We start from the raw sequence: 19,945 nt of genomic DNA on the forward strand, positions 1-19,945 counted from the left end.
AGTTCTGGATATAATTTCAATGGGCATTGTACTAGAAATACAGTGTGTGGCAGTGCATTCTGGCAATACAGTAAGTGAATGGACGTGCTACTAAAACACTGGTGGGATTGTCTTAATTTTCCCATTTTGGTCTGATACAAGGTGTAACTGCAGTCATCGGGACTTTAATTAGCAGATAATACATTTGGTTTCTGGTCAAGGATAGCTCTCCATAAATAATGAACTGAAGGCTTAATATTTTGTCTTATTTTTTAACAAATAACATTCTTCAACATCAAAATACAAAACAGATAATATAAATATAAGACAGCCTGACATCCACAAAACATTCATTGAACACTTGAGATTTATAAACGCAATATGATTAAAGTACACTGCCAGCTCATGTTGTGATGGATAACATTTGAAACATTAAGAAATATCACACGATAGTGGTCCTGCTGGATGTGGAAAGAATGTACAGAAACTAAAGTGCTAACAGGAGAAAAGAGTGGGAATCATCGAGGCACACAGAAAACAAACATCTCAGGGCCGTAGAGAAGAAACAGTGAGGAACTGAATCCAATTATAAAAACAAAGCCTCGACTGTAACATATACTGAAGAGATGTGTCATACACACTTTATTTATTAAATAACAAATCTTCTTTCATACCTCAAGACATCATTCATACTGCGTGTCCAATATGATTACTGGCCTGGCTGAATCAGTTGTATACAAACACTGCTTTTGTGGTCAATCTAAAACACGTCTATGTACAAAAATATGCAATTTGAAAGTGGAAGAGGATACGTTTGATAAATATCTCCTTAAAACATTTCAATCTTGCTTGTTTATTATTACTTTCATTATCAACTAAATAAAGGTTGCTCCAATTTGCTCACAATATCAAGAACACAATGCCAGCTGCTAATCTAACTAAATTATTAGTTAGGATAGAAAAAAAGAAACTTGCAACATGAGTGATCGTAGAAACACAGTCTAGTTCAGTCCCTGAAAATTACCCCCCAGAGATTTAAAGATGGCAGGCACTTGAACATTGTGGTGATGTTGAGGGTGTTTGGAAAGTCTGGCCAAATCACACACACAGATTTTCTTGTTGTTGTTGTTGTTTTTTTTTAAGTGTGTTTCCGTTTAAGGATGGATGCCTCTACTCTTCCTCATGATTCCATCTCATCCCTGTCAAACGATGGCGGCTCAAAGCTGACCACCTCTTCATAGGTTAACCCTAACGGATAGGAAAGGGGAAGAAAAAGTTTACGTCAGATCCCAAGTTCCGTCATAAGCTCTACCCCCTTCTCCTATTTATCCAAAATATGCCGACTTACTCTTCCACTCCTCAATTTCCAGCTCGCGGCTTTCAAAGCTCTGGTCATAAGGCTCTGCCTCTGGCTCGTCATCTGGATCGTGGTACTGAGCAAAGTAAGGGTGAGCAAGCGCTTCGGATGCCGTGATCCGTTTGTCCGTGTCCAGCACCAGCATTTTCTCCAGCAGGTCCACAGCTAGAGGACGGAGGACAATGTTCAACATGAGAACCACCGGTAGACATTCGGATCACAGCACCACCCTATCTATGCCGGCTGTTGATGACAATAGGACGAAGAGAGTACAAGTGACTGTGAGCCCTCTGATATCCGATTAAATAGAGCCAGGAAGTCCAGCTCACTCGTAACCCAAGCGAGGGAAAGCTGTACGCAAATGAAACTATGAAAAAGCCGTCATCCGTGCCTGCATAAAAATCTTGACATTTCAACCTACAAGAACTCCACTTGGAACTTGCAAAAACACATTGCAATTTTATGTCCAATCACTGCCTGGTAAGTCTGTTGTTCTGTTTTAACAGCGTAGACAAAGAAAGTTAATCTGAGACTTTTTAAATCACTGAATTTGCCTTTACTGTAAGTAATTGTATCAAGATTTTCTTTCATAATGTGATCATCTCGGGTAATGTCTCAAATTGGACGTTCGTATGTCATATTTTTGTCGATTTGGTGTTCATGCTCTAATCACAAATTACCTGCGCTAGAAGAAAGGTGATTGATTTCTTTTTTTTAAGGCCCACTTACCAAGAGGATTGGCACCTATGAATACATCTGCAAAGTTTCTCTTGGGCATGTGGGCAAGTGAGTTGATATAGTTCCTTGCCTGCAAGAGAAAAAAAACCCCAAGAACATAGCCCACTTATAAAGTGAGGTGAAAAATCCGCACCGCTATTGTTGCGGATTCAGTGCATCACTGTCCGGTGCCCTGCATTCTTTATGATATGCTTCCAAGTATGTGCATCTGTTTTTGTTGTAATATGAAAACAGGTGTCAAATGTTAATCAGCTCAAGACTGGCAAAGTACTGAATGGCCGCGACAACTGCATTGAGACAGACAGGAAACGGGATCAGTGAAATGAGAGCAGATGCTTGTTTGCAGATAATGCGTTGTGAACGGTCGGAAACGGTTTTGCACGCTGCATCTGATGTCCGTCGATATATCTTGCATGTAAAGTTGGTGTTTGATGGCATCTCCAGGTGAATGTCAGAGGTCTCACCTCATGGCTTGGCATCCTGCTTATGAGGGAGGCTGGGGGGGTCCCCGTCAGACGCATTATCTGCTGCAGTTGGTTTATGTCTATGGTGTCTGAGTCAAGGGGCCTCATATTAAGAAGGGCAAAGAGCACAGGCACTTTAAGAAAGTTTGTGCACAAGGACGGAGGGAATAAACACAGCGATGAAGATGAACATGTAAGAAGGTATTGTTTGAGATCTTCAGCCATGGTAGATCATCACTGCTACAGTGCCCCCACACTTCTACTACATGCTAAAACAGAAATGTGTCTCAAGCAGCAGCAAAATAGTCAATGTGGAAAACCATTCCTCGAGCAAAGCAGATGCAACACAAGGAACGAGGGGCAGCAAAATCTTGGGTGTCTGACACTCACAGACTCCGAGGAAATTTCCATTAACTCATTCAGTACCAGCCAATTCTGGACCAAGTCTGAAAAGACGTTTAAAAACGTCTTTGGGAGTGAATGAGTTAAGAGCTCGGGCCCCGGGGTTCAGACGAGCAGCATTATAATCCACCTTGGATCCACCTTGGATCATCCAACTTTTTATTTGCTTTTGCGTTGCGCACTGGAGCACAGTCAAGGGCCTTGACTAACGGTTTCCAAAGAATTGTCCAAATGCTGTGCATGGAATGCTTGGTGGGTGAACGGGAAACAGGAAGGTGCACCGTATCGCACAGACAACAGTGGGCAGGGCTGAGTCATAGACCACAGGGAAGTCCATCTCGCATGCAGGCACACGCGCACGCCGTCTCCTGCAAAGCACTAATTAGAAGTTTATTCACACACTATTGATTCCTCGTGAATTTAACACATCGCGACTCATATACAGCTCGTGCACAGTCTGCACTCGGCCACAACCTTGTCCACAACTCAAGAGGCTGAGTTTTGGAGCCGAGTGGAAGGATACGATCAGTGCCGGGGAATAGTGTTCGTCCGGTGAGAAGTTCAGCCATGATGCAGCCCACCGACCAGATGTCCACTGCAACATGGAAGCAATAAAAAAACAGTGAATTTGATCTTGGTAACATGTTGGCTCCTTATTCAGAATGACCGAAACAAAAGATGGTGCCATCTTGGCAACATCTGATGCAGACACAGTGAAATCTGCATAACGCAATGCATTTATTTCTTTATTTCCTCAATTCATACACGGTTGGTTTGTTTTGCAAGCACATGAATTTTAAAAACGCAAACCAATGCGTCGCTGTATGAAAATAATTTAACTGAAAACTGTTGAAAACTCAACTGTACAAGCAAGTTTTATCTTAAAGGTTGTACCCAAAAAGTTGCAGCAACCAAGTAAAATCTATTTAATTCGACATGTCAGATATGTTATCATAACAAATGAATAAGATACATTTTTTTTTATATGGACAAGCCCCAATTGTCATGACTGCAGTGCATTTACAGTGTTAAGCTTTTGTGTTGGCATTGGGTTCCAATTAAAATGTATAGACTGAAATGAACTATTTTTTGTTTCCAATGATTTTTGTGGATGCGGTATGATGTGTGAATGAATACAGCCCTAAACATACTCCAATTACATAAAAATGAACGATGCAATGAGAAAATGAAGGCACACAGCGGTCCATCGGAGTCCGTGTACCTGTCATGTTGTAGTGCATCCAGTTCAGCATGATCTCTGGGGCTCGGTACCACCGAGTGGCCACATAGCCAGTCATTTCATCATCCGTATGTCGGGCCAAACCAAAATCCAGGATCTGGGGGAACGAGAAATATTTGTGTAATGGTACATGAGTTAAGGAGGAGTATACCTATTCGATCTCATTTCCATACAATGAAATGAGATCGAATATAAGAGCTGTATCAAAAATGATACAGTTACAAAGATAATGCAAGTTGGTTTTAATTGTCTCTGTCATGACACAATTGCACAAAATGGAGATTAATGTGGGTGCATTACGTATTGCTATTTGAAGCTGCGTGAGACGACAGGTACCTAATTCTGTGGCCAGTGGTGTTAAGAAAATTGTTACCGGTGTTTGATTTTTCAATGGTCACACACCTTCAATTCACAATCTTCATTTACAGCCAGATTGCTGGGCTTCAAGTCCTGGGGAGTGGAGAAGATCATTGAAAAGACAGCGATGACGTGTGACAATGCAGCATCACAACAAAGACACAACTTAGGAAATTTGAGGCTGAGTTTATTGTTTTAAGCCTTTACTTTTATTGGATATCAAGCGAAATGTGATGTCAATGCTGGTAAACACAACGGTACTTACTCTGTGGATGATGTCTGCAGAATGGATGTACTACGGGGAGGGGGGGGAGAAAAAAAGATCAAATTTTAACGCACATGCTCCTGAAGTGGATTTATTTATTTTATTTTATTTTTTATAGCCAAGTTGTGTGTTCATTTCACAATGAGAAATACATTTTGAAATTCAAACATATACGAGCTCGAGCATTCTTCTGGAGCAGACCGAGTTTGGCCTTCAGACGTTCGAATGTCATAAATCAAATATGAAGCAGTAAGTAATGCATCGACACACCCAACTGATCAGCGGCGTACGACTACTCAGCGTTACATTGACCGACCTTTAGGCCTCTGAGAATCTGATAGATGAGGAACTGGACGTGGTCATCCGTCAGCTTCTGACACTTTACGATGTTGTTGAGGTCCGCCCCCATTAAATGGGTCACCAAGTAGCTGCAAAACAGAACCAGCCACTATTATTGACACATGTCAAAGAGTACCGGTAGTTACGGGACTGGGTTGAGATGGACCACACACACGTTTCGCCGTAGTGACCTACAAGTGCAAACACAAGCTTCATCTCATATATGATGTCAGCCTCATGCAGAGACCCCTCTACACATTCATTGGAGTCGTCTGCACACACAAATGCGCAGACTGCCAGATGGCTGCTACCATGGAAACAACTCCAATGCGCAGAGTGCATCTGCTTAACCTACATTCACCTAAAACACCGCATGTAAGGTATAAGGTTCTGTACTTCACCGTGACAATTTGAAGTGATGAAAGAAAAAACAAAAAGTGTGACTTACACATCGGTGAACTCTTCTAAGCTTGTTGCGGGTGTGAAAACATCTAACAGACCGATCACCTGAGGGGGCAGAAGGTAAAGATCATGTTTACACACACTGATATAAGACACGAGATAAGTGCTCTTCAATATCCGGACTTAAATTGTCTCAAGCAGAGAGCCAAGCCAGTGCACACAAGCGTTTGTAGTTAGATGAGATTATAATGACACCCCGTTTTGTTTGTATGTTCAAATTCATCAGACAAACTGGGTCGGGCAAACATAACCGCTGTCAGGAAAGAACAATTGTTGTTTGCCCAAGAATTATGACGTGTGAATGCAAATCAACAGCAGTAAGTGTAACGAGGTCAAGTCAGAAAACATGCAAGTTCACTGACTCAACTTGTTTGTCTGAAAGCATTGTCGCGTCTAAAAACAATTTGATCAGTGTGGCATGCAGCCAAGTTTGGAGCAACACTGCACATTATTCTGAATAGTGACAAAGCCCGCGCACGCACACGCACACACACACACTAGAGTTAACAGATAGCTAAATGCTAAAGCTGGTGATGGGGGATTGCCATGGAAACGACAGTTAGCTACATTCCATGTTTGATGACAAAATATATGTATACATTAATAAATTGTGTTTCCCTGCATGCCAAGAAGGAGGTCATGTGATGCAGGCCCATGAACCGCCCCCCGCCCGCCCCTCCAAAACGGAGTGCCACGGATAAGTACAATACAGTATTGTACTGTAAAACGCAGTTGTGACATAGCAGCTTCACCATGAGCCCGCCCGCGCAAGACAACCACACAGATGATTGGTAGGCTCCAGTCACAACAAATAATCTGATTGGTTCATCCTCGCCTTCCAAACTGAAAATCCAGGGAGTCTCCCGGCAACAGCGGAAGGAAAACAGAACATCTCTCTTACTCTCTTACTGTCTGTGCAACAAAAGGTAAGTAATATACCATCCTGATGAATTTAGAAACCACACACACACACGCACACACACACACGCACACACACACACACACACACACACACACACACACACACACAAAAAAATGCATGCAATTCTCTATGTTATGATGAAACCATGTAGCAATAAGCTTGATGACAAATGACACGTGCCATTTTCCCCTCATATTGTGGCCGGTGGGCGTTTATTTACTCGACTGCAGATTAGCTCAGGTGTCCATAGTGGGAGCAATAAACGGGACACTGCGTCTATTATAGTGATCACGACTATTTGAGCAGAAGCAATATAAATACGACCACCTGTGCAGCTTCAGATCTTTTAATTCATCATGACCTACTGTAGGTGCGTGTCACTACTTTTGTCCCTTGTTGGAACACAATTCGGTCCTATTTGACATCTGTTTAAATGTACTGTATTGGGTGATCTTGGCGGAAATGGTGGACTGTTTGCACAGCAGCTAAACAAGAACATCCATACTGTGCAATGACAACAAAAGAAAGAGCCTGTATAGACACTGGTACTCCGGTCGAAAGGCAGACGCTATGCTGTGAAGCTGTTGACAGGGAGCCTGCACAGACTAGTTCCAATCATGTTTTGGCATGAAAATGCTTCTCTGTGGAACCTGTTCGCAATATAAGGAGGTGTGGGTAGTTTTCGATAAGGTTTGGATTGAGCATCACTACTTTGTCCTTCCTCTTCAGCAAGAGCATAGAAGCAAAAAATAAAAATAAAAAAGAGCCACCCACACCCCCCACTTCCCCGCAGGCCACATACGAGTGGGCTAATACAAAGATACAGGAGATACACTGTATCAAGTAACATTGGGGAAAAAGCTGTTTGAGTCCGTTTGAACACCTAAACTTTGTTGAACCACATCATGTCTACGTCTAATGTTTTCTTGGGGGGAAAAAAAACAAGAAAAAAAGCCGTGCACTTGTTTTCCTTCAAATGGAATTGGGGATTAAAGGTCTATATACTGTATATTTCCGTCTCTATATTTCCAACGTGATTTCCCGTTTCAAATCTTCCATACTTGATCATCTGAAGTTTCCTGTGACATATTTGTATCGACTTCACAAACGCAGAGACTGCTTTTAGCGCTGCACATTTCCGTTGCCTGGAGTCGCTTGACAAAGCTACTGTGATTACGTAACATTACTGTAAGTGGTCAAGTAGATGTAGCAACAGCACGCAGCATCTAAAACGCATGTGGGCAAGTGTCTGGAGGTGATTTATCTACAAGGCACCACAACACGTATATATGTTTTATGTTCAATAAACAAACAAACAAACAAACACACTAGTTTTATATTCTTCTTTTGACACCCTCTGGTCATATGTTGGCCATTGGGTGCAATCTCGAAATGCAGCACATGGTGACATTCAGCATCTCTAATCAATGAGTTTTATTTCAGAGGGGGAAACATTGACTCTCACTGCAGATTTTTTTCCCCTTATTGTGCAAATACAACTACAGCCGATCCCCATATTTAGCAATTGCCCACCCAACAATAACATCAAATTTTGGGGACAACGGCGACTTACATTCTCGTGCTTCATATGTTTAAGCAGCCGCAGCTCTCTGTAGGTTCTCTTTGCGTGGATGATGGATTGGAAAGGTCTGGACAACTTCTTCACTGCTACTTTCAGGTTCGTCTTCATGTCAAATGCTGAACTGTAAGATACACAAACGTAGATAGAAGATGCTAAGATGTTCACTGTAAAAGATGCATTATTTCAAAGTCTAGAACGTTTCCCTGGATTAAATGGCAACCTGTGGGCCACATTGTTAACAAAGCAAGTAGACAACATGTAGGCCACTGGTTTCCCTAAACCCGATGGTCAGAAGCTGGACCAGCAACATGACTGAATTGGATGTGACTTATTAGCTGTATTGTGTAAAAAGCACACACGCAAAAATCCCATAATTATTAATAGAAAAAAAACACTGACTAAACTGTTCAAGATTATTTCTGAACAGCAACAGCAACAACAACAACAACAAAAAACACTCAGCCAGATTGTTGGCGCAAATTATCTTTGGGTGTTACCCTAGAAATGCAGCCACACTTATTACTCACTGCCGTGTGGTACTTCCATTTTGGCATTGTACTCATTTTAATTTCCCACACCAAAGTGTTCAGTCTTCTTTGTTACAAACTACTAAATCCATTTTCTGGCACTGAAATGGAGGTGTGGGGCACGGACAAAGAAAACCCCATTCAGTTTTGGTGCCGATCAACACGTGGGTTCCATTTTATTGATGTCTGCATGTGTGAGCAGCCAACTCAATGCAACCCATTGTAACGTCAGGTCCAAATAAAGTTAGCTCAACGCACCTTTTCTACATTTCTCTGTGAATCACAGACACTCAAAGTGAGGGCTCTCCTTTCATTAACACCGTCACGTGAGTCGCCCAAAGTGTTTCGCTTTGATAGGCCTGTGTTCTGCTCACCGCCACTCTAGTTTTCCTGACTAGCATTTATGTCAATCACACGTCTGTGAAGGCAGTGTATAAAAAAAAAAGTCTTAGCAGTTTTGACATAACAACATGCTATCATGAGAAACCCATCTATTGCTTTTGTGGTGAAGATGTCCGCGGAAATGTGCAACATGCATGGCTTGTGAGCGCTTGGGTCATTTATCTAGTGTAACTCTATTCCTTGTTGTCACTGACAAACCAGAACAGAAATGGGTGTGACTAAAACAAAAGCAAAACACAGGCGTCGAAAATAAGGTACATTTGAGTTGTCTGACTGACAGCAAGCTAACGGCGGTAGTCGAATTGGAAGGTTTGCCGGCTGGAATGGAAAACCGAGAGATTTGACAACCACGCTCGATGAAGACAATGAGGTGGAAGAGAAGCTGCGAGCCAGATGGGCCTGGCCTGCACTGCTCGAGTAAACCGAGAGAATATGGCCCCCTTACAATAACTCACATTCCTTCTAGGCTGACTAGTTACGCTGCGGCGAGATGCACCAAGCAGGGAGTGTTACACCTACGTTCAGCCTCGGCAGCTTCACTGTCAAACTGCAAGTGTAAAATGACCTGGATTATATCGCTCCACTATGTGTTTGAGTCATTTCCTCGGGTGACGCTTGCAGCAGTCTCTCAGTGTCACAGTACCACTGTGATGATCTGCCTAAACACCAACATTAAGATAAAGGAGAGTGTTTTTCCTTCTTCAGCACGAGCGAGATAACCACACGCAACCAGTGGACTTTCTGTGCCACGGCCTTGTGAAACAACTTTGATGTCGTCTCTGGCTTGAAGACTCACTTTTGGTAAACACTGATTTAACCGAGCTGCGTGCGCACTGACGTTTTAAAGAGTAGCTGATCTGCAGAACAAACAAGACGGGTCAAAGCAAACAGCATCCAATTAGGCCATTTAAAAAAAAAAAAAGCGAGAGTCATAAGAAAGCGGCCATAAAAATGCAAAAGGAGCAACGGTGTTACATTGGAGAGAGGTGAGCATAGGAAACTAAGATAAGAAAACCTTTATTAGTCTCGCAATGGAGAAATTCCCAATTCACAGCAGCAAAGTTATCAAAGGAAGAAGTAGAACAACAAAATATAGGAGCTGCTGGAAAGGCAGCCACTCTCGCGGCACCATTTTGAAGTCAAAATAACAAAAATAACACAACACAACACATAGGACACAGACAGTCGTGCAATCTTCACCACTTTTCTGCATTCATATTGTTGTCTGAAGCAGTTATAGATGAAAGAGGAGAGGATCAAAGTGTCCTTTCACCAGTGGGTCAGAGACGTCATGCTGAAAATGTGCACACGTCGGCTACAAGCTAAGTTTTGAAAGCAAACATGAAACTGTAGCGTCCATTGACGAAAAGAGATTCGTTCACTTCTCCTGTCCCACGTAATCCGCTTCAAACTCCAAGCCACGACTCCCAGTTCCAAATCCGCATCGGCGCTCCGCGCTAACGCTCCTTTCTTCTCATCGTCGGCTCCTCAAGCCTTACATCCATCCAGCCGCAGACCGTTCAACAGCACCGATCTCTCCGCTGAACAAAGCGGGGCTGTGAAAAATGCTGCCCATTCCAGGCGCAAGACACAAGCGCCCCGGGACTGTCCAGCAAAGACAGTCAAATGGCGCAGACATTCCTCCCCGTCAAAAACTGTGCTGGTATACCCATGCTGCCGAGAAGGAGCAACCACCAAGCACAGAGTCTCCTCCTTGATGAATGGCGTGGCCAAAAAATGCTGAAAAAAGTCCACATCATTTCCACACGACGTAACAACAAACACAAAGTGACAAAACAAACACAAAAACAAAAAACGGCTGCCTACTCGGGCGCCATCTTGACTTCAAAGTAAGGACAGTTTTCAAGAAGACGACAGAATCACAATGGATTGTATTATTTTCCCAAGTGTGAAAAATCTGTATCACGGCTTTACAATGTCCTAGTATGGACATTTGATGAGCACTTGGACCTTTTAAAATTGTCACTCATTGGAATTATGACATCCACATATTTGGGTCCGCCGTCCGTCTTTCATAAAAGACAGTGCTGGACTGGAAGCGGGCCAGTTGAGTACTCGCTGAATTAAGCCAGGCTGTTTTAACGTGCAGAATGTGACTTGGCCTAGTCTGGCTGAAATAGCTTGGATGTCCCTGGAAAAGTATCAAAGGGCACTGACACCCCCCCAGAGAATGTTGGAAAGTGCTGAACTACACCCCATCCTTGCTTGTGACCGACCGAGCCTTTCATTCTTCCTCTTGTACTCAATTATGAAACGTGCCTGTTTCCAATGAAGCGATTCACCTGTGAAATGTTCCAATGTGTTTTTTTTTTGGGGGGGGGGGGGTCACTTTATTTTGAGAAGCTGCAGACAGTGAGTCCTGATCTGATAACTTGGTGATGTATGAAGAAGATATAAAGACAGCACGTATCTCTACTCGCGATTACCGCACTTTTGCTGAAATGTGAGGGGTGTACTCACTTTCAAGACGTACGCAACAGCGCTTTATTTCCATCATGCCATCACAATCTGCCTGATTTCATATGTACATCCCACAGAAAATAAAAGGGATTAGGACATTGATTTTATAGTAAGTGGAGAATGAAAGCTGAGCCATGAGAGAAAAAGACAAACCCCTATTCGGTAAAGCTGGACACAGTGTACAATACCGTGCCTTTCTGATACATATTACTAAACGATTTGGCTATCACAAGTTCATCAAAACTGCGTGAGCCTAAAAATGTACTTTTATTTCAACAAAAGAATGTCACTTAAGCAGATTCCTAGCGTTCCCTAAATACACCAGTTATTGTTGTTACCACGACAACCGAGTGCCCTTGAACTTGACTACAGTAGATTAGACCGCCGTCATCCAAACGTGCAATCAGTTTAACAAGGAGATGACCTTGTCAAATTAAATGTGTTAATAATGGTAACTGTTGGACTTTGAAACATATTTCAATTTACATTTAATTTCCTCTGAATTAATGGCCATGTAATGAGAACAGATTGGAAGTCGATTTCTGTCCCAAAAACAGATTATGCTCGACTTCGGAGGTTCCTTATTCGAATTTTAATTTCAAGGTTTTCATTTCATAAATGGACTAGTTTATTTCCCACACACAGTCATTTCTCTCGAATACTTTTTCACAAGACACACAAATAAAGTGCAGCAAGTAACATAGCACACGTAAAAATCAAGTAAGAATCAAACCTGTGTCTAAAAGCTTATCTCAGTGATCATGGAAAGAACACTGGCAGTAAACTGGACATAACGTTATTGGCACTAGTACTATCTCTTTATGACAGGAACTGGTGTGACAATAACAAAAAAAAAGGGGGGGGGGGGTTCCAACGGTAACAAAAGGCGATTAAACAAGAAGCAGAACAAGTTGTTCCGTACAGGCGTACATCATCAAGTCCAGTTTGTTGACCACAAGTCCACATAGTCAACCTGACTACAGTTTATGGCATCAACAAAACAAACTTGTGCGAGAACAGGTTACAATGTCAAAAATCTTGCAATTTACTGTCGCTGATGATTGACTGTTTAATATGTACGCGTGCCTTGGGGTCTGTAAGTAAACCACACTAAGATGAGTGAGAACATGGCAACCCGCATGGTAAAAGCATTCGCGGCATTTGCTCTTGAAGTGCTAGCTTGACAAAGTCAGTACTTGGTAACTTAAACCTGCCAGTAGTCCTTTGCAATTAAATACAAGTGGATAATAATTGCAAGTGATAGTTTTGATGACATTGACGTTCTTCCTCATACTTTTGCGATGCAATTTGTTGTTCGGGAGCTTTGATCAAAGTTTTTCCCTAAGTCCGGGTACCTTCAAACATAATTCATTTTGTCATGCAGCGTCAGGAAGTTTTCTGTGATTCTTTTATCTCTGTATGTCATCATTGTCTGCACTTTTTACAAAACATTTGCTTTTGGAATGCAAAATGCTTAAAATGTATCAGAGTTGCATTGCACTGGGTGCTAAAAGAATGCAAATTTTGCAACTTTTACATGCCATAACACTGGCTCAGGTCTACTTGCCGCAATTGGGGAAAAATAATTTTTTCTGCTTCAGGCCACAGGAAACTGAAAATCATGCTGCATCGAACGGATTGGTTGGGACAAGAAGCATGTTCATTTTTTATCAATTCCAGCCACGTGTGCTCAAAATTTAGGCTGCAGTGACAAAGCCACAGGGCCACCCATGTTGGGTTTTCTGATTGCGTTGCAGTTTTTTTAATGACTGTTTCCTTTTTTTCTAACCTCTGCAAACGATGTTTAAAAAAAAAAAGTCAGTGTGACAGACAGCAGCTTCATGAAGAAACGTGAGCTAGGGAACATAAACAATGTCAGCAAAACCTTTGGAAGTTAGGCATCCCTCGTAAATGGCCTTATTTAAAAGAATTGTTTGTGCCAGCCGAAAAAAAATGTATGTAGGAAAAGTCGCTACGATTGTGTTATTCTCAATATCTAATGTTATGTGTTGTTTTATTATTTCATGTGAAAAGTTCTGTAAAGCACAAGCGCTTTGTTACAGCTGCAGCTGCTGTTAAAACATGATACCAATAAAGATGCATGTATTGTATTGATAGCGTATCGTGTGATTTTTTTTCCTTTCTATTTGCTGAACACTGCAAGTTAATAAATGCGGGAAACTATTTTGTTAGCAGAACACATATAATTGACAGTTTAAAAAAAGAAAAAAATCCATTCACCCATTATCTGATCCACTTATCGCGGGCGTGCTGGAGCCTATCCCAGCCGTCTTCGGGCAGTAGGCGGTGTACACCCTGAACAGGTTGCCAGCCAATCGCAGGGCACACACAGAGAAAGCACCACTCATACTCAGAATCACATCTCGGGACAATTTAGAGTGTTCCACAAACATACCACGCATGTTTTGGAATGGTCGAGGAAACCGGAATATCCGGAGAAAAGGCAAGCAGGTGTGGGGTGAACTTCACACAAGAAGGCCAGAGCTCAGATTTGAACCCATAACCCATGACCTCTGTACTGCGCCACCACAGTAGAAATAAAAAACAAAAAACAATGTATGATAATACATTTCAAAAATAGGCCATTTACATTATCACTTAAGGTTGAATTCACATCAGAATCAGATCTGATCAGTCTGATGTGGCTTATAGCACTGCTAAAACGACAACTATCAAAGACGTGCTTATAATATAATGCAGTTGTAAACCAACGGCAACTAAAACCAGAATATTTAATTAACACTGTTAAATGAATAGCTCTGCAGATACACATAATGTTTGGACAGAGTATACTTTAGTTTTTTTGTACAGTAGGTCAAAAGACGGCCTCTTCATTAAAGTAGCAACTTCAGTGTTGCACAGAATTCGATTACAGGGAGCTAAATTGCATTACTTGCATAGCTGCTTGATGTTTCGCTCCTATAGGTGATGTCATTGCTCATACTTGAGCATCGAGAAGTGCACCATAACGCGCACACGACTGAAGAGTGAGGTGCCATAACAGGATTTAGTGATGACTAAGAGTTGGGTGCCTCACCTCGGGACAGTGAGTCATTAGTGTACTACAAAGAGTGACATCATTCTAGAGTCATCATTCTGCTCTTTTTTTTTCTCTGCATCCTATTCAAAGCCCTCACTGTGCACAAGGGGGCCTACTTTACTTACTGCAAACCACGTGACCTTCTGGTGCTCTGCAGGCCGGCTGCACCCAACTGGAAAATGCATAATGCATGTTGAACGCCGATGCAAAGCGTTGGCTTGTGCATGCTGGAGCATGGGACACAATCGCAGTGTCCTAAACTGGAATCAAATCCAATGAGCAAACCGTTCTTGGGCCCGATGAAGGAGCATGCACAGGCGCGCTACTACTAATCAAGCGGGTACAAAGCTGCGCTTTTCAACTTAGACGATTCAGGAAACAACCAGTTGTTTAAAGGAAGTAGAATGACAACTTGGGAGCGTGCACGCTCCTTTTGGGAACTGTAAAAATGTAAAGAAAGGGAATGCTAAAAGCATCTGCTTACCAAACAGAACCATAGGCACCAGACCCGACGGGAGACAGGTTCTGGTACCGCTCCGGGACCTCCCACATTGTTTTGTTGAGCTCCTGCCGGTAAAAAGTGGGTCTCTCCTGCGACATTCCTGCGGATTTAAGGAGCTCCGCGGAGACGGGGGAAAACAAGGCAGCGGAAAACTTGTGCCCTCTCCTCCTCGTGTGGCACCCACAACAAGGCGAGGTTACTCTTGATAATAATTCGACAAAACTAACGCGATTTCTGGAAAAATGGACGCGAACTAAGGGCGCCCTGCGGTGCAAAATAGGTTCCGCGGAAAGCTCTGCAATGTTCCGTGCACCTCCTCGGTGGAGGTAACTTCCTCTTCGAAAGGCGCTGGATCTGGTTGGACGAGCTTCAGCTCGATTATTCGCCCTCTTTCGTGTTCTGCTCGGCATGCGGAAACGTGAGCGCGTATTTGTCCTGGTCACAGCGCGCTCCCGGCACAAAGTCTCGCGAGAACTCTCTCACCATCGAGAAAACATGGGGTGCTCCCTTTTTTGGTGCTCGGAGAGGGCGGGAAATTCCCTGTCAATCAAACGCCTAGTCCTCTTTTGTGACCCTATAAACATTTTTTAAGAACTCAAAACAGCCAGGGGGTGATAAACATAGAGGCAAAACAATATATTACATTGAAAGATATAGATTTTTAAAATGTAGTGCTTTTGAATTTAATTGAATTTTGAATAACCCTAATAGTTCCAATGTACTGCTTGACTTCAGTTTCTAATATTAGGTTTCGGATTAATGTATTGGCACATTTAACCAACATTATAAGATTAATAAGAAAATGCATATTTGTTCACAGATGAATAGTGGTTGAAGCCAAAAATATATTTTCAAAAAAAAGGGAAAGATGTCCTCTATAACAAAAATTTAAATGTGAATTTTTTTCCCAGAACTTAACAGAAACCTTTAAGCAGGATGTCAAATGCATGTTTTGGTTTCCCTCAGAGGGCCGCTATAACTGTAAAAACATATAATTATCATTATACACATCAAATGGATGGACAACTTATTTTAAAATCAGAAATCTGAGATAAAGTTATTAAAGTGACTCTAAAAAGTGGTTTGTCATTTACAACATTTGTCATTTATGAAAGTTAAATGAAAATAGTAACATGTGCAAGCAATTGCACTCAATTTTATTCAACACACATTGCAAAGTTATCAAACTTACAGTAGTTTGCAATGCTCCTAATAAAACATTTTCTGTCGCTCAAGGCAAGTAATAGAAATTTTCCTTATTGAAAGTGGCCGTCTATGCAAAATACCCACAAAGGCTTGAATAATTTTGAGTACTAGTGTCAAACGAAAGGAACAAAAACAGTTTGTAGTGGGAAAGAGTCACATAAAATCAACATCTGTGATTACATAGCAGATGGATGCTGTTCTCCTAATTGTGGTAGACTGAAACAATCAAGCCGCTTGATGTCACACTCACTGAAAAAAATGTGATGAAACAAAAAAGACAAGAGTGGGAAACTGACACAATTGTTTTGTTTTTTTAATAAAAACAACATACAAGTTGTGTTGCTAACATTTTTCCTCAAGATTCCATTGCACTCCCTCCCCAATCATTTCTTTCAATAACATGAAATGGTCATAACTACTGTCCTTATTTTGCATTATAGTCATATATTGAGGCAGATTGAATATACATATATGTTGGTCCGATTGGTACAAACATCCATTTGTAACAGTAATCATTAGACTGATTTTAAAAAATAACATTATTCGGTATACAATTAAGATGGGCTGAGTTGTGAGGAGCAAGAACCTGTTTCAAATCCATCTGGTTTGTGGGGAATATGGTGAAAGGTTACACAATTGTGTCAAAATACATCATATATTATTTCTTTATCCAGTCACTGAAGAAGCATGACAGAGGTAACCGGGGAAAATACAAATGTATCATTTTCAGTTTGAAACTACTCACCCAAAAACTAAATTCATCTTGCAGAGGCCAACAATACAATGACTAATTGCCATACCTCCAGGATAATGATGAGGATGAATAAGACAAAAACAGCATGAGTTGAAAACAAGAGTGACACCACAGGGCCCACCCACTTCTCGTCTCCGCAATAAAACTAAGGGGTGGATTCAGGATGACCTCATCTGTTTGGGGGAGCCGTTATCTCCCCAAGTCACCAGAAGGGGGCAGCGCAGACTCATCTTTCAAAGCAAGTCCATGACCTGAGGTGACGTCATTGGTCACATGGTCCATTAGTTGTCCCGCAAGGACGAGGCATGACCTCACCGGGTTCAGCACTCGCTTGTGCCAATTCGAAGCTTCCCAATCTAGTCCGGTTTCATCATTTTAGGAAGATCAAATAGAAAGCCATGACCACACAGCAGATTGCCACAGAAATATGGAGCCGTGTCCCAATGACTGCAGCTACAAAGAAAGAATCAAAAGATACAATTCATTGAATAGTAACACGAGGTTAATAAGGACTGTAGGCTCTGAACTAGCATGTTATTATATAATGGTGGTAATATGAGCTAACAGTTACATATCATTGTTTTTCACTAAGATTATTTACCTTAAAATATATAATAGTCTTAGATAATGATGAACATTGGGAATTAACAATTGCATATATCTTTATTACAGAGGAACTTACACAATGTTAAAACTGTATGAGCCTGCCTAAAACCTGCATGGAAAAATAAAAGACAATGCTAACCGAGAGTGCTTTACCAGTCTGTTTCCACAAGGACATCATGTCACGGGGCACTGAAGTCTAAATGAGTATTATATTGTTTAACAAAGTCGCTGCTTATCATGGAATAATAATAAAAAGTTTTAAAAAATTGTTTCACTAGTCGTTTCTCTCAAGCGAATGAGTTTGAGTGGGGGAAGAAGTGAGTTGCACTTTGCTGGTGAATGTGTTTGCGTGCGAGGGGGATGGGCCAGGCAGAGTGGAGCACCAGCAGAATCTCAATGCAGTGTGTATTATTTTAAAAAAAAAAAAGTACATCGTTATATATTGACCAATGTCGATTTCAGTGACACGCTATGATGGGCCTTGATTAAGCTGTTAGGTACTAATCGATTAGAAATAAGCTGTGTGAACAACAAGACTTTGATTTGTACACATGTACAGATATTTTAAAATATAAAAAATAATTCACACGAATTGTAATACAAATATATACAATGCAATATGCTCACAATAATTACAAGGCTCTGAATGCTAAATTCAAGTTGGCGAAATTCAAGTTTCAAATTTTGTCAACTCAAGCATTTCGTATGTATGTCGTTCCTGCTTGAGGCTCCAGGCCGTTCTGTGTTTCTACTCAGGCCTATCTTCATTTCAGGGCTCATTCATTCTTTCTTTCTTTCCCTCCACTGCGAGAACAAGCAGACACACGCTCTGGTTGTGGTTTTATTTATGGATCCACCACCATTTTGTTTAATGCAAACACCTGCTACACTTTAGACAAGGCATCGGACAAATCAGCCATGTTGTTTAACTTGAAGTCTGGACGAAGAGAGAGGTGAACATCATCTGCACGTTCTGACTGCAAGCGAATGGAAGCACAGTTCATTATTTGAACCGAAATAAGTGTTTGAAAACCTTGTTTGAAGACCGTTAATTTTTGAACAGGTTTGTTTGCAAATTGATGTTCCCCTGGACTGAAAGAAGCTAATGTGTGAAAAAAAATTTAATGCAAAATTACAATAAAGCAATCCCTATTTATTTGCACCATTTGTGATTTTCAGTGGAAGACACACCAACCTTTGTAAAAGACTCCCCACACTCCTTTCTTCTCCGACAGCAGCCAGCTGTTGAGGCGAGGAACCTTTTTGAAGTATGCACACGTGCAGATGAAGAGCAGCCCAAACACAAGGATGCCATCGAAAGAGTACACTGTGCACCAAGGGTACAAAAGGGGCACAACACTTTTTTAGAGCAAAAATCTGTGTTGACGTTGATGACATCAAAGCAATGCTTTTGCAGATTTTCGGGATCATCAATGCTCATGTAATCGTTTGAGTAGGTTTGATTTGTGATTGTAAGAGTGCTACTGAGCAAATCATTAAAGCACTTCAAACGTTTTCAAATGAACTGACAATACAAAAGTTGATGACATGATAACGACAGTGTTAGGCACGGGTTTAAAAATGTTGCATGCTGCGCATATATACAGTACAACAGCATCACTATTTTGGGTTCCGTTGAAAAAAAAAACACACAGGGAGTATCTCTTCAAGTCCGCTGGTCGCAGATAGTTACCGGAATTCAATGTAACCGTGTGCAAGAAAAAAATATTTCACTATGAATGGTTGGATGTGATTCAAATGACAACTTGTAACCATTCTAGACTGATAAATTAGTTAGAGCAGCCTCATCTTGGGTAACTGAAGCAAAAGCTCCGGGGCCACGTCTACAGCTAACTTGACGTTAGCTGTCGTCAACCAAGGTAACAACCGTATTCTGCCGCTGACATTTATTCAACTCGCATTTTATTAAATAATACTTACCATTTGTCATATTCGCAGTGGCCTTTTATCGACGGTATGTTACAGTTAACTTAAGTCCATCAAACCTCCATCCTGTGTTTCGGGAAAGAGAAGCTTGCGAAAACGACTTCGCAGTCACTGGATTGACGCTTCCGGATTCAAACCTCCGTTTACTTCTTTGCTTGACGTCCATAGCGCACGACTGCCATCTGGTGGAATTTAGCATTCGCAACATCGTATAACAGACACATGCGTGCAAAATAATCGTTTTTAATCACTGTGTTACCACAATGTGTGTTGATTTTTTTCTAAACTCCACATGACCCATCTTAAACGTTATATTTATATGCCGTTGAAAATATTCCCTTATCACGTCTCT

At 41.5% G+C, this 19,945-nt stretch overlaps 2 protein-coding genes across 2 annotated transcripts; both read right to left on the reverse strand.

The window, feature by feature from the left end:
* Positions 1-231: 231 nt before the first annotated feature.
* On the reverse strand, positions 232-15,524 carry mapk14b (mitogen-activated protein kinase 14b). Its single transcript, XM_086117234.1, has 12 exons — positions 15,063-15,524; positions 8,099-8,228; positions 5,590-5,648; positions 5,119-5,230; positions 4,803-4,832; positions 4,583-4,630; positions 4,163-4,277; positions 3,464-3,535; positions 2,539-2,618; positions 2,066-2,144; positions 1,328-1,501; positions 232-1,227 (listed from the first exon to the last, which is right to left on the reverse strand). The coding sequence occupies exons 1-12, from the start codon at positions 15,488-15,490 to the stop codon at positions 1,160-1,162; spliced, it is 1,395 nt and encodes a 464-aa protein (XP_085973360.1). The 5' UTR covers positions 15,491-15,524; the 3' UTR covers positions 232-1,159.
* Positions 15,525-16,583: 1,059 nt separating this feature from the next.
* On the reverse strand, positions 16,584-19,795 carry tmem167b (transmembrane protein 167B). The gene is made up of 3 exons (XM_086117240.1): positions 19,588-19,795; positions 18,842-18,973; positions 16,584-17,493 (listed from the first exon to the last, which is right to left on the reverse strand). The coding sequence occupies exons 1-3, from the start codon at positions 19,595-19,597 to the stop codon at positions 17,411-17,413; spliced, it is 225 nt and encodes a 74-aa protein (XP_085973366.1). The 5' UTR covers positions 19,598-19,795; the 3' UTR covers positions 16,584-17,410.
* Positions 19,796-19,945: the final 150 nt, after the last annotated feature.

This window comes from Hippocampus guttulatus, chromosome 8 (genome assembly GCF_054856545.1).
Source record: "Hippocampus guttulatus isolate MCC_2025c chromosome 8, RoL_Hgut_1.0, whole genome shotgun sequence".
In the NCBI taxonomy this organism is placed as follows: domain Eukaryota; kingdom Metazoa; phylum Chordata; class Actinopteri; order Syngnathiformes; family Syngnathidae; genus Hippocampus; species Hippocampus guttulatus.

What these genes read in the sequence shown, in the direction of transcription:
- mapk14b (XM_086117234.1), bottom strand. Translation starts at nt 15,490, where the DNA reads ATGCCGAGCAGAACACGAAAGAGGGCGAATAATCGAGCTGAAGCTCGT. An exon ending in GGTGCCTATGGTTCTGTTTG is followed by an intron (nt 8,229 to 15,062) that starts GTAAGCAGATGC and finishes TGTATCTTACAG; the next exon opens with TTCAGCATTTGACATGAAGA. An exon ending in CATAGGTGCCAATCCTCTTG is followed by an intron (nt 1,502 to 2,065) that starts GTAAGTGGGCCT and finishes TCCGTCCTCTAG; the next exon opens with CTGTGGACCTGCTGGAGAAA.
- tmem167b (XM_086117240.1), bottom strand. An exon ending in GTGGGGAGTCTTTTACAAAG is followed by an intron (nt 17,494 to 18,841) that starts GTTGGTGTGTCT and finishes CTTTCTTTGTAG; the next exon opens with CTGCAGTCATTGGGACACGG.